Source organism: Patella vulgata, chromosome 2 (assembly GCF_932274485.2).
Source record: "Patella vulgata chromosome 2, xgPatVulg1.2, whole genome shotgun sequence".
In the NCBI taxonomy this organism is placed as follows: domain Eukaryota; kingdom Metazoa; phylum Mollusca; class Gastropoda; family Patellidae; genus Patella; species Patella vulgata.
In genome coordinates, this window is record NC_065880.2 from 25,130,070 (window position 1) to 25,144,557 (window position 14,488).

The following is a 14,488-nucleotide window of genomic DNA, read 5'->3' on the forward strand; positions in this document are numbered from 1 at the left end:
ACCAAGATCTTTGGGTTATAAACATGCATTTCAAGTTTCATCAAAATCAGATGAAAATTGTGACCTCTAGAGTGTCTATGAAGTTATGGTCCGATATATGCCAATATCGAATGGAACCGAGATCATTGGGAGATAGACCTATATTTTCAGTTTCGTCAAAATCGAATGAAAATTGTGACCTGTAGAGTGTCCACAAACAAATTATGGACGGACGTCCGGACGGACAGGGGCGACGACAATATACGGCCACATGAAATTGTGGGCGTATAAAAAGCACTTAAATTTAAGTGACCTGTTTCCGTATTCAAAGGGTTTCTTAAAGTTACGTAAAAATAGATAATTTTTCCAGGTCGGGTGTTCGATCCTTGCATTGGCCGAGAAAGTTCATCCAGATTTTCCGGCGTGGTTTCCCCTTGTCAGTGATGCAGGACTGAGTACCTGACAAGGACAGCTGTCTAGTCGTTCGGATGGGACGAAAAACCGAGGTCCCGCGTACATATTGGCGTGCACGTAAAAGATCCCTTGGCAGTTGGAATCCGATATAAGAGTAGGCCGTAGCGCCGCTGCCCGGGTAAAATTTCCATCATAGAACACTGTATGGCGTATGCCCGTCTTCATTAGCCCAGTTTAGGAGCAGAACAGTAGGACGTTAAACCCCATTTCATTTCATTTCACTTTTCCAAAGAAGACGAATTATATTGTAAGCATAACAAGTCAACTGAAAAGATACAAAAGTATTGAAGGGGTAGATAGCCGAATGGGTAGCACGTGCGCGCTGTATCATAAGGCCTGTCATTTGAGTCAGCTGGCGTGGTTTCGAATCCCCGGTTGTACGTGACAAGGAGTAGGGTCGCCTGTGCAACCTCCCACTGCTAAAGACCCCTATGCGCAAGCGAATTATTGAAATAAAGTAAACCATATGTTAGTCCCGAAATGACCTAGTTTGTTTCGAGTGGACGTTAAACCCCATTTCTCTCTCACCTTCTTACCGTGTTTTATACGTGAAAATAAGGTTATTTCTACTATGACACATTTAGACAATTTACTCACTCTTAACAGTGGGAATATACAGAGTTGAAATTTGGGTGATTTACAGGACTTGGTCGCCTTATTTTAAAATGATTGATAAGTTTATAGCCAACTTTTAATGGCGCTTCCTAACTCTATTCTCCTCACTATTTTATTAAAGTAAAGCTGAAGTACATATTAATATACACAGCAAAAAAAAAAATTAAGCCCCCCCCCCCCCCACAAGTAAAAGCTGAATTATCGGTATATGTTGAAACCATTGGTGAAAAAAAAAGCTGTTACTTATTGGACCATCGGCTGCCAGGCAGAATACGCCCACATTGTCGAGAGAACAAGCTAAAAAGATAGCGATTTTTCCTACAATCAAGGGCCATAATTCAGGAAATTACAATTCGATATGCGCAAATATCGAAAGGAACCGCGATCTTTCTGTTATAAACTTACATTTCAAGTTGCAACAAAATCGGATAACAATTGTGACCTCTATAGGGTCAACAACCTTGATATACCATATTTTTACGCTATTTGAGAACGGACGGCGGCCAATTTGTCTGTCAATTTTGTCCCGATTTTCACGAAATTCGAACTCAGCCGTCCTTAGGGTGTAACGGGGATATTATAATACGGTTTTTTAAATCGGATAAAAATTATGACCTCTATAGGGTCCACAAGCTAAAAACGCGATTTTTCGTACAATCAGGGGCCATAATTCAGGAAGTTACGGTCCGATATGCGCGAATATCGAAAGGAACCAAGATCTTTGGATACATTTTAAGTTTCAACAAAATCGAATAAAAATTGTGACCTCTATGGTGTCCACAAGGTAAAAACGTGATTTTTCGTACAAACAGGGGCCATAATCCATGAAGTTTCGATCCGATACATGCCAATATCGAAAGGAACCGAAATCTTTTGGAGATAAACCTATATGTCAAGTTTCGTCAAAATCTGATAAGAATTGTGACCTGTAGAGTCTCCACAAACAAATTGTGCACGGACGGACAGGGGCGACGACAATATAAGTCCACATTAAAATGTGGGCGTATAAAAACGCAGCCACATGCACGTGAATCCCGCCACCCATGTGTTGCACACACCAAAGTTTCAAACAACCTCAAGCATTAGGTATTTAAGGATCGGTATTGACTTCACTTTTTTGCACTTCTTATTGACAATGGCACGGAGAATTTCCGATGCATTGAGATGGCAGATCATTGGACTTCATCGGGCAGGACTTCCTTACAAGGAAATTGCAAGAACAACTCAGTTTCACTACACAGTAATAAGCCGTCTGGTGAGGAAGCATTCGCAAACAAATGATGCAAAGGACCTTCCCCGTTCTAGAAGACCAAAAGCTACCACGCCCCAGAAGGATAAAGCTCTGTTACGGCATGTTAGACGCCAGCCTTTTGGTTCAAGCACCCTTCTAAAACAGGCCTGGTTACCTCATCGCCGCTTGACCAACCAGACTGAGAAACCTCCCCAAAGCTGCTGGATTAAGAGCCAAAAGGGTCATCAGGCGTCCACAGCTCACAAATTACCACAAGAGCCAGCGTAGGTTATGTTGTGAGCACAGGCAGAGGTGGAACCTAAGATCATGGAGGAAAATACACTGGAGCGACGAAAGTCGTTTCCTCCTGAATGCTGTTGATGGGAGAGCCCGCGTATAGAGGACTAGGAATACACGTCTTGCACCCCGGAACATTTTGCCAAGAGTACCATTTGGAGGGGGATCCGTAATGGTTTGGGGATGCTTCTTCTACGACTGTATGTAATACAATAAGGGTTATTTTAGTTATAAAAAGGTGTTCTGTTTAATATAGAAATTCGTTACCTACATGATGTGTGACGAAAACTATGAAGTAGCTTGCATTATTCTACTTCTATCTTAGACTAACTCACCGACAGTTATGTGAGTATCCATTGCTGGAAGTAGGGTAATATAGTCCAGTCATCTCGTGCACGGATTAGTACAATTAACTAGAATAGTGTTGACGTAAAACGGTGCCTATACGAAACACTTACCCAAAAATGGTAATTGTCCCGCCCTAATAGATGACGCATTATACTTTCTATATAGGAAAGAGCTGGTTTGATTTACCCCCAGTCATCATTCAGAGCTCGGGAACATTACACCCATAGCCCCCTCGGCTTAGATGCTAGAGTGGGTGAACACCTCGTCCTAGCGCGAACCTTATGTAGAACTATCAAGAAGTAAGTGGCTCTTGCCACGTTTAAGCCGTTAGTTCTGAGTTAGAAAGGATATTAAACTCAGACCGTGGATATTTTAATAACTCGAAAAGTACTATCATAGATATTGTAGTTTCCTGTATTTGATATGTAAAATTAGTAACGACATAAACAGTGTTTCAGACTTAATTGATCACTAGAAATAGTTATCATAACGTGAAGTCGAAGAAAGTCCTAGACGATAATGTTACAACTACCCCGTAGTGTCACAGTCCGTTTTTATTTGGTACCGCAACACAGGATAGTGTCACATGTAGACTGGATTTGGTGACTACATGGTTCACTCACCGCTGCTCGCTACATTCAGGAGGTTCTGGATCCTGTAATTATTGATCATTTCCGTGACTACAGACTTGCCACAAGACCCTTGATCATGGACGACAATGCTGCAAACCAACATCTGGCAAATAATGCTGTGACATGAATTCCATTGCCAGCAATGTCTCCTGAATTGAACCCAATCGAACATATTTGGGGCATCATGGGGGAACGGGAGGCAGCTCTTCACGAGGAGTGGCAGCGGATACCGATGGAACAATTAAGGAACCTGGTTAGGGGTATGCCAAGAAGTGTGGCTGCAGTTATTCAGGCACGTGGTGGCAGCACACATTATTGATGTTTTATGATTCCTGGGACACTGTTCCACTTTATTTAAGCTGCTTTTACCGGGTGGCACACACCAAGACCTTGAACTGACAATACTTAAACACCCATGTCTTTTGGACGAAATTCCATTTCAATTTCACTCTGTGTTTTCATGCACTTTTAGTGCTCATACCGATACAAAACTTCACTTCCAAATAACCAAATGATTGTTCTTTTAACTAAAATTTGTTTTGCTTATCTTTTTTTTCTCAGTTTCATACCATACTTCCATGAAGTTCACTCCTCTGTGAAAAATCGGTGGGGGGGGGGGGCTTCTTAACTTTTTTTTAGCTGTGTAATAGCTGCACAATTTTGACTGGGTAAAGAATGATGTAATGTTAATATTTTTTAAATATGAGTCATAATGCAGTTCAAAAGTTTTGCGTTTTGTCGGGACTTAAAATTGTTTTAAAAATTTTATCCCTGGGTCCGGAGCATCAAGACAAGAACTTTTGACAAATTTCGTTGATGTTAAATATTTCAAAGGTGACTGTTACTTTAATGCTTCCATAGAAAGATTCTATTTCAATATAATATTGAAATATTTAACAGTCTTTTATTACATCTTTAAGGTTAATTTTTGAGTCAATTAAATTAGTTCCTTGGTCGGATCATATACATTTAGCTTGACCTCTTAAAAACGAAATAATATAAAACCAAGTACGAACATTCCAAACCATTAGACAAATTCGAAGTCCTAAAACAACGGTATAGGCAACATAGTGTAATCAGCAAATGGACTGTTCACCGTGTTTAAAATACAAACAGTGGTAACAGGTGTCCGGAAGAGTAAGCTTACCCTGCCTGGCGACACACCCGCCATAGCTGCATTCAAACTATTAGACGAAATCTCGGTAAAATAGCGTGATTGGCCAATGGACTATCGGTATGCAAAATGCACGTGATGAACAGTGTTAACGATGTAGTAGATATAATCAGGGAGATAGTATACGCGTCAATTAAATATATCTAGAATAATAGCCGAGAGAGACATGTATTTACCAATCAAGTCAATATGAAGGCCATAAAACTTTTTAAAGTTTTTATAAGTTTAGTGCGCAAGTATCCCCGTAGTAGAAGCTTAGATGACAAATGTCTTCATCTACTTAAAAATCAGAATAAAAGGAACAAGCTTTCGCGTAACGAATTAGCTGAGATACAAACACCCCATAAGCTGGTGATATTGGAATGTTACTACTAATAAATGGAAAGTTAACAATCGGAAAATCAAAGTCATCACGTTTATCGTACAATTTAACATTCAGTTATTGCAATTGTCAAAATCGAGACGCAGATCCTAGTAGGAAGCGAATTGTCACTGTCAGGAGTGTTTTTAATTTCGTGCTCATCAGGATATATGAATTCTACATAATCACTAAATTTGGGATTATTTAGTGATAGAACATCATCAATATATCGATAAGTGAAATTAAAAATGTCTGACAAATCGTTTATTTGTTTTTACGCGTGCCTGTATGTAATCGGCTTCGTAGGAATAGAGAAACAAATCAGCAAGCAAAGGTGCACAGTTGGTGTCCATCGGGATACCTACCCCGCTGATATATTTCCCCTCCAAATTCAACAAAGATATTATCAATTTAAAAATCCAATATCTGAATTATCTTGTTGGCGGTGAATGTATTTATGGTTCTTAACGAAATATGTGGAATTGTAATTAACAACTAAATATTGATATCTAACAGTTCCCGATTTAGATGAAGAGACACTGTGAATAATGTCTTTTAACTATGCTTTCAATTTACTATGGGGAATTTTAGTGTACAAAGTAGGAAAGTCAAACGTTTGTATAGATGAGACTGAAGCAAGTGATCTAGATTGCAAACCATCAAGTAATTCTTTGGAATTTTTTAATATCTACATTTGATTAATAACACTACGAGAGTATATTTGTCACAGTATTTTTGAATACCCTTTTTAACTGCCGTTAGTATAGATCTCAATACTTTTGAAAGTAGTTTTGTGGAACAACGGGATGAACCTGCTATAAAACGTTGTTTGTAGGGATTTTTATGTAGTTTAGGTATCCCATATAACAAGGGCATATCTGTATAGGTATCTCCACATGGGGTACCAAATGAAGTGAGTACAGATCTGTGATTGGATATAATTTCACCCTTACTAAGAGTAGAGCGTTTATACGTAGCACTGTCGATTGATTTCCCGAAACTAAGTTCTTTAAACAGACAGTCATAATAATGTCGTTTACATATAAACACTAATTTATTGGACGCTTTGTCAGCCGGAACAATGACATACTTGTCATGTAAGGCGTTGAGATTTTCAACAATGCTAACATAATTGAAAATAGATTTAGGCCTAGTGTCAACTAACAAACGTTGCGTGTAAGTTCTTCGTGTTAGTAAACGACTGATAGACTTAGTCCAATCTGAGAGAGTATCAGAGATAACATCTTCCCTCTTGGCCCATGATCTAGTGTAGTCCTCTACGGCATCCATAATAAGTGAAACTTTGATCCCATGAAAATGGTTGCGGTTCCCGGTAATTTGGTCCTTTAGACAAAATCTCACGTAGCTTATTATTCTGGACTATGTTCAAATCACCAGTGACCACATGTCCAACTGGTTGGTAAAGAAAGGACGACGTAGAGCAAGAACAGGGTAGAGGGTTATCATATAAGTCTTTTACATTGATGTCAGATAATGCGTTTCTGTAATTAAATATTTTGGATGCAATGGGTTTAGTATAAGTAATCCTATGAACAGTAACAGTTTTGGAGTAAGGAGGGGTGTGTGCTGTGACTTGCTTATGGTGTAATATTTGGCGATATGCCATGACCAATGTGTCCGGGTTTTTGTAGGTAACAAGTTCAAGATGTATTGCTCTTGTCGTCATACAGGCGAATATTATAACCTGAGCCTCTTTAAGAGTTTTTCGTCCTAACCTGGTGTGAACTGGGTCGAACACATCGAGCGCGGAGTTGTAAAATGCTGGAAATCCTGCAGCTACTCCGAGTTCCATTAGCAGTTTTCTACACGTGATACAGTTCCTACTTCAAGAATTAGCAGTATTACGTAATCCGAAAATTCAGAAATGTTTTCTAGCTTCTGCTATGAGACTTTTATAGTCACAGTGTCCATGTCTCTTGTGCAGATGAATTGGTAGTTAATGTGGTCTTTTGGTAAAATGATTGGATTTCGTTGATCCGTTGGTAAGATTGGTATGTTTTCAAGTCTCCCGTGGGCTCGAATTATTCCGTTGTCATCCGGAAGTAGTGTGAACCCCAACGTTTCTTTGAATTTTGAGATCCATTTAAGTCCATTTATGTAACACATTTTGTGAATGTTTCAGTTCAGATACCGTAATTGAACCTTCGTTATAGTCTCATTTCGTGAGATATTTTCAAAGTTTTATCAAGCTTGAAACACTGTTTAAGAATTTATTCATAACGTTCTTTAGATTAACGTTCTGAATTGCACGAGTGGACCCTTTCATAGTTTTGTATTCAGCTAGGGTTGTTCAGATTCACCTTCGTGAGTTGACAGGTTGATTTCGAAATTCGGCCATTCCAATTCAGTTAGTTTGAGAAACCATTCAGAGCTGTTCGGTTTTAACCGGAATTTATCCAAATTATTGTAGACTTCAGTGATGAGCTTCTGGTTATTTTGAAATTATCGGTCTAAAAGAGTCCATGTGTTTTTACATAGTTTCATTACATCAATACCTTGACTAAGTTTGACAATGAACATTTTCTGCTCAGGGTAAGCAGAGCGATAAGCAGTTTGATTGGTCGAGACTTTGGAACACAATAACTTTCATTCTAATTGAGTTACAATGTTCACACTTGGCATAGGCGTTCATTAGGTGAATGCCTTGATTGAGTTCTATGATGAACATTGTCTGCTTACGGTAAGCAGAAATAAGGAATCAGATCGGTTGATGCTTTGAGGCACGATAACTTTGGTTATAATGAAGTGAGAGCGATGGAACTCCGAATATAGATTCATTATATCATTACCTTGACTAATTTCGATGGTGAGAATTTTCTGCTTAGGCTAATGAGCAATAAGCAATTTGATTGGTCAAGACTTTGGAACATAACAACTCTGCTTTTAGTTGAGGTAGAATGTTTAGACTTGGTGTAGATGTTCATTAGGTGAATGTCTTGACTGAGTTCAATGATTAACATTTCGAGCTGAAGCTAAGCAGAGCTAATCAATTTCATTGGTCAATGCAGTGGGACAAGATAATCTTGATTCTATCTGATAGAGAGTGATGAAATTTAGTGTATAGTTTGATTGCTTGATACTTTTGAAAAAAAAAAATAAATGTGCGATTAATTAATGTGTCATCTATTTATTTTGGGATTTCGGCGGGGGACATCAGCCTCACTGTTAACTTGTTTCTACTATGACACATTTAGACAATTTACTCAATCTTAACAGTGGGAATATACAGATTTGAAATTTTGGTGATTAACAGGACTTGGTTGCCTTATTCAAAAGGATTTACAAGTTTATAGCCAAATTTTAATGGCGCGTCCTCACTGTTTTATTAAAGTAACGCTGGTTGACTGGAAGTACATATTAATAGATGCATTATTTTGATTGGGTAAAGAATGATGTAATGTAACTATTTTTGTCCCCTGTTTTCTTCGAAATTAAAATAGGTTCGTCCGTCTGTCTGGCTGTCCGTCTGTCTGTCTTGTCTGTCCGTCACACTTTTTGGGACACAATAACTCTCTTTCTAATTGAGCTAGAATGTTCAAACTTGGTGTAGGTGTTTATTAGGCCAATGCCTTGATAGAGTTCGAAGATGAGCATGTTCTGCTTAGGGTAAGCAGAGATAAGCAATTTGATTGGTTGATGCTTTGGGACACGATAACTTTAGTTCTAATTAAGTGAGAGTGATGGAACTATGTGTATAGTTTCATTACATCAATACCTTGACTAAGTTCGATAATGAGCATTTTCTGCTCAGGGTAAGCAGAGCGACAAGCAATTTGATTGGCCGAGACTCTGGAACACAATAACTCTCCTTCTAATTGAGCTAGAATGTTCAAATGGGGTGTATGTGTTTATTACGTCAATGCCTTGATGGAGTTCGAAGATGAGGAATTGGATTGGTTGATGCTTTGGGACACGATAACTTTAGTTCTAATTAAGTGAAAGTCATGAAATGAAATGAAATGGGGTTTAACGTAGTGCTTGGTGTATAGTTTCATTACATCAATACCTTGAGTAAGTTCGATAATGAGCATTTTCTGCCCAGGGTAAGCAGAGCGATAAACAATTTGGTTGGTCGAGAGGTTGGAACACAATAACTCTCATTCTAATTGATGTAGAATGTTCAAATTTGGTGTAGGCTTTCATTACGCGAATGCCTTGATGGAGTTCGATGATGAACATTGTATGGTATGCTTACGGTAAGCACAGATAAGCAATTTGATTGGCTGATGCCTTGAAGCACGATAACTTTGGTTATAATGAAGTGAGAGCGATGAAACTTCGAACATAGATTCATTATATCATTACCATGACTAAGTTCGATGGTGAGGATTTTCTGCTTAGACTAAGGAGCGATAAGCAATTTGATTGGTCAAGACTTTGGAACATAACAACTCTGCTTTTAATTGAGATAGATTGTTTAGACCTGATGTAGATGTTCATTAGGTGAATGTCTTGACTGAGTTCAATGATTAACATTTCGAGCTGAAGCTAAAGGGGCCCATACACGTTCAATAATTCCGTCAATATTATTGACTCAATATATTGACTCAATAATATTGAACGTGTGTGAGCTATATTGGTGTAAAATATTGTCAATAACCATCATTGCGTCAATATATTGACGATCAAAACCATTTTGATTTTTATTGATGGTTCATCAATATATTGAATGACAATATTGATCGTGTGTGGAGAATCTGTCAATAATTGCGTCAATATTTTCATTCCATCGTCAACCTTGGAAGAGTAAACATGACATCCATTTTGAAAAATGACCAAAAAATGATGAAATTATTGATGGAAATATTGAATCGTGTGGGGGCAATTCCTGTCAATATTATGCTGTCAATAAATTCATTAATTTTGTAAAATTTGATATTGTTATGACATTTCGATGTAGATTTCAGAAAATATTTATACTACCACGAATTGCAAGGCATGATTATTGTTTACAACTCATTCCTATGTACATGTATATACATGTTTGAAGTTTGCTGCGGATTGGCAGTAGTATTGATTGCAACATATTTTTAGCTTCGTTTGTATAAAAATTTACAAATATATGATGATGACGGCTGGCCGAAGCGTGCCACCAATGATTTCCAATTAATTTCTTGTGATGGGCTATTGCGTTTTAATCGGTAGCATTTATTCGGGTAGAAAATAACGCCGCGTGCATCTTTCGTACACGAATGTACCGTCAACGCCTGACCTTTGAGAATCTAAGGGGGGTTGGGTGGCCGAATGGTTAGCACGTGCGTGCTGTATCATACGGCCTGTCATTGAGTCAACTGGCGTGGTTTCGAATCCCCGGTTGTACGTGACAAGGAGTAGGGTTGCCTGTCCAACCTCGTGGGTTTTCTCCGGGTCCCCCGGTTTCCTCCCACTGCTAAAGACCCCTACGCACAAGCGAATTATTGAAATAAAATTTTAAAAACCCCATTTCTCTCTCTCTCTCTCTCTCTCTCTCTCTCTTGAGAATCTAAAGTGTAGGTACTTACACAATGTCTGTGAATGTCTCAAATGATAGATTTATACCCAACACTTAATGATTTGTTCAAGTCTAACTTAAAAGCCTTGCGTATTGCTAATGTTTTGTTTTCTATTCGTGATAAATTGTTAAAACAGGCTAATAAAATTTACAATATCCATCATTATACTAACATTATTCGATAACTGTAATTGAAATCTACTGAAATTGAGTTTTTTTTAAAAAAATCTACGAAAACAACTGTTCCGGCATAGGATGCGTATTATCATAATTTTTATCATAAATTATAGTCATACTATTTTCATACGGGACTCGAAGAACGAGACTAGATATATTTCACTAGTCATGTCAAACGGTGTAGACTGGAATAACCAGACGCTAGAAACTGCCATTCGATTAAGACTTCTGACGTATTTCGCCGAACATAACTGATTTGAAATTAAGAGTAAAAACGGAAACGACTGAATGTACAAATCAGTTTATATACACTCATATTACATTATTATATGCCTTGTGACCCATTTGTGTCAATTTCTATGTCCCAAATATAAGCCATTTTGCTCCTTTAAGGTAACACAGTTAAGTTAAAATATACGCCTTCTCGTATTATCAGCACATGACATGTCTTCGTTTCGTTGTGAATTGTCCGGTACTTCTAATTTGTACAGCGGGGAATCAAGGAATCCCGGTCATCAAGTCGCATTATCACAATTTTTGGGCGTTCGCCATTCGCCATTTTAGGAGAATCACAGACACCACTCCTTTGTTTGTTGTTGGGGTGAGTGTATTCAACGTCCCCAAACACATTTCAATAATACGCTTACGCGTAGGGTCAGAAAGGAAGACCGAGAAATGCCATAGGATAATGCAGTTGACATGCGTGCGACCTAAACCAAAACACATAATTATATAGAAGTCAAAACTTTTTTTCAAGGTAGACATGTAAAATACATCGATGTCAAACCTTGTTTTCAAGGTAACGTGTAAAAATAATATTTGTCTTGTATCGATGGATTTACCTACTTTTTTTATATTTAATTAAGTCAAAGAATTCAAACTCGGCTAAAAAAAAAACTTTTTAAGACCTACAAATAAATAATTACTAACAATTATCGGATTATCTACCATTCCTTTGTTTCTTTCATAACTTTCCTTATTTACCCACGATGTGAAAATAAACAAATATTGTGTCATTATAGGCAGTGTTAAAAAGGGTTGTATTTCCGCCAGACTGCTATTCTGTCGGTATTGCGTAATTTACAATACCGTAGCTCCGCTATTTTTCTCCATAGACCTAGAAGAGGTCAATAACGCAAAAGATAGCCAAATCTTGACTGAAATAATTCAAACATAGAATTATTAGAATCGACAAGACAATACTTCAGTTACAAGACTAACATACAGCAATTTTTATTCCTATGGTTATGTGTTTGAGAATTTACCACATAGAATTATTAGAATCGACAAGACAATACTTCAGTTACAAGGAGACTATACAGCAATTTTTATTCCTATGGTTATGTGTTTGAGAATTTACCACCAACTCATGGGAGAGCCTCGGTTTTGTCCCATCCGAACGAATTGGCGCACTTTCCTTGTCAGCTCCACGGGCACCACCCACACTTGGCAGTGACATGCGAAGGACGAACGGCCATTCAAACATAGAGCACAAAGTGATTTATCTCCTTTTGAAGATAATGACTTCACGATTTTCATTGACACGATCGGTCATAGGTTGTTTAACCAGCGGCTGCCAGGCAGGATACGCCCACATTTTCGAGAGATGGATAGAGAACAAGCTAAGAAGAAAGTGATTTTTCCTATAATCAAGGGCCATAATTCAGGAAATTACAATTCGATATGCGCAAATGTCGAAAGGAACCGAGATCTTTGTGTGATAAACTTACATTTCAAGTTTCAACAAAATCAGATAAAAATTGTGACTTCTATAGGGTCCACAACTTTGATATACCCTATTTTTACGCTATTTGAGAACGAAGGGCGGCCATTTTATCTGTCAGTTCTGGGCCGATTTTCACGAAATTCGAACTCAGTCGTGCTTAGGGTGTAACGGTGATACAATAATACGGTTTTTTAAATCGGATAAAAATTATGACCTCTATAGGGTCCACAATCTAAAAATGTGATTTTTCATACAATCAGGGGCCATAATTCAGGAAGTTACGGTCCGATATGCGCGAATATCAATAGGAACCAAGATCTTTGGGTTATAAACTTACATTTCAAGTTTCAACAAGTTTCAAGTTTCAAAATTGTGACCTCCATAGGGTCCACAACCTTGATATACCATATTTTTACGCTATTTGAGAACGAAGGGCGACCATTTTGTCTGTCAGTTTTGGGCCGATCTTCACGTATATAATAATACGTTTTTTTTAAATCGGATAAAAATTATGTCCTCTATAGGGTCCACAAGCTAAAAACGCGTATTTTCGTACAATCAGGGGCCATAATTCAGGAAGTTACGGTCCGATATGCGCAAATATCAAAAGGAACCGAGATCTTTGGGTTATAAACTTACATTTCAAGTTTCAACAAAATCGGATAAAAATTGTGACCTCTATAGGGTCCACAAGCTAAAAACGTGATTTTTCGTACAATCAGGGGCCATAATCCATGAAGTTTCGATCCGATACATGCCAATATCGAAAGCAGCCGAGATCTTTTGGGGATAAACCTATTTTCAAGTTTCGTCAAAATCGGATAAGAATTGTGACCTGTAGAGAGTCCACAAACAATTGTGGACGGACGGACAGGGGCGACGGCATAATACGTCCACATGAAAATGTGGGCGTATAAAAAAACAAACAACAAAAAAACCCTAGAAACTACGTAATAGACTGAATTGAATTATGGTTAACACGTTTTGAACTGCAGGTGTGGCAAGAGTTTGAATTTCGGAATAGCTTTGGTCTGTGTCCACATTCTATATTATTATATGTGAATGATTGGGAAAACACATTTTTTAAATGGCAATTGTCATCCGATTATGGTTATGTCAATATTGTTAAGACTTTCTTCGACGAAATACACATAAATGAAGCGGTTAATACAAATGGAAATCAAATAGCAATTGTTAGTAAATAGGGCGAAATAACAAAAGACAAAACTTGGCGATACGCAAATGGCGATAAGGATAAAAATTTGCTTGAATATATAAGGTCATACACCGAACACAATTCTATGGAATACATCAATTTAGTGACCTGTTATTTCACCAAATCATCTTAAAATGATGTGAAGATTTTAGGGACTATTCATAAACTGACACAAATGAACGCTCCACTGAGACAGCAATAGCCGGTATTAAAACGAAAGACTGAAATAAAATTGTTTCAATTAATAGTAATTTCGAAAGTAAATTCATTGTGACGATTACTCTCATCATTTCATTTTAGTTAGCAGTTTTTACTTCGACATTCTAGCAAGTAAAATAGTAGGCCCGCTAAATATATATACCAATCTGTAGGTCGATAAAAATGATGAGTAAAAGTAAAAAAATTGTACATATTATACAATAAAGGAACAACACAAATATTTAACGAAGAACCAAGCAAATTGGGTACCGAGTTAAACCACACCAGCCTTCTACAATCATAACTATGAATCCATATATAACAAGACCTACCGTTGAATCATCTTGTTTGTTAATAATCTGATATTTTGATCGTCGTATGGATTAATAAGCTGCAGCTCCGATTTCTACAAAATAAACACTAACCTTCTTAAAGCTGAAACGAAAATATAAAAATTATCGTGGTAAATTTAAAAAATAAAAAATAGGGTGATGTAACAGAGAACAAGACAGTAGGGGGCGGGGGGGTGTTTCGGCCTTTTTATATCA

At 37.7% G+C, this 14,488-nt stretch overlaps 1 protein-coding gene across 1 annotated transcript in view; it reads right to left on the minus strand.

Annotated features, from left to right (window-relative positions):
- Positions 1-14,488, minus strand: part of LOC126810734 (alpha-(1,3)-fucosyltransferase C) — a 62,038-nt gene that overhangs the window by 13,335 nt on the left and 34,215 nt on the right. Inside the window, exon 2 of the mRNA XM_050535965.2 lies at positions 14,273-14,375. Coding sequence (XP_050391922.1) covers positions 14,273-14,283 — 11 coding nt within the window. The 5' untranslated portion in view covers positions 14,284-14,375. The remainder of the gene's footprint in view (positions 1-14,272; positions 14,376-14,488) is intronic.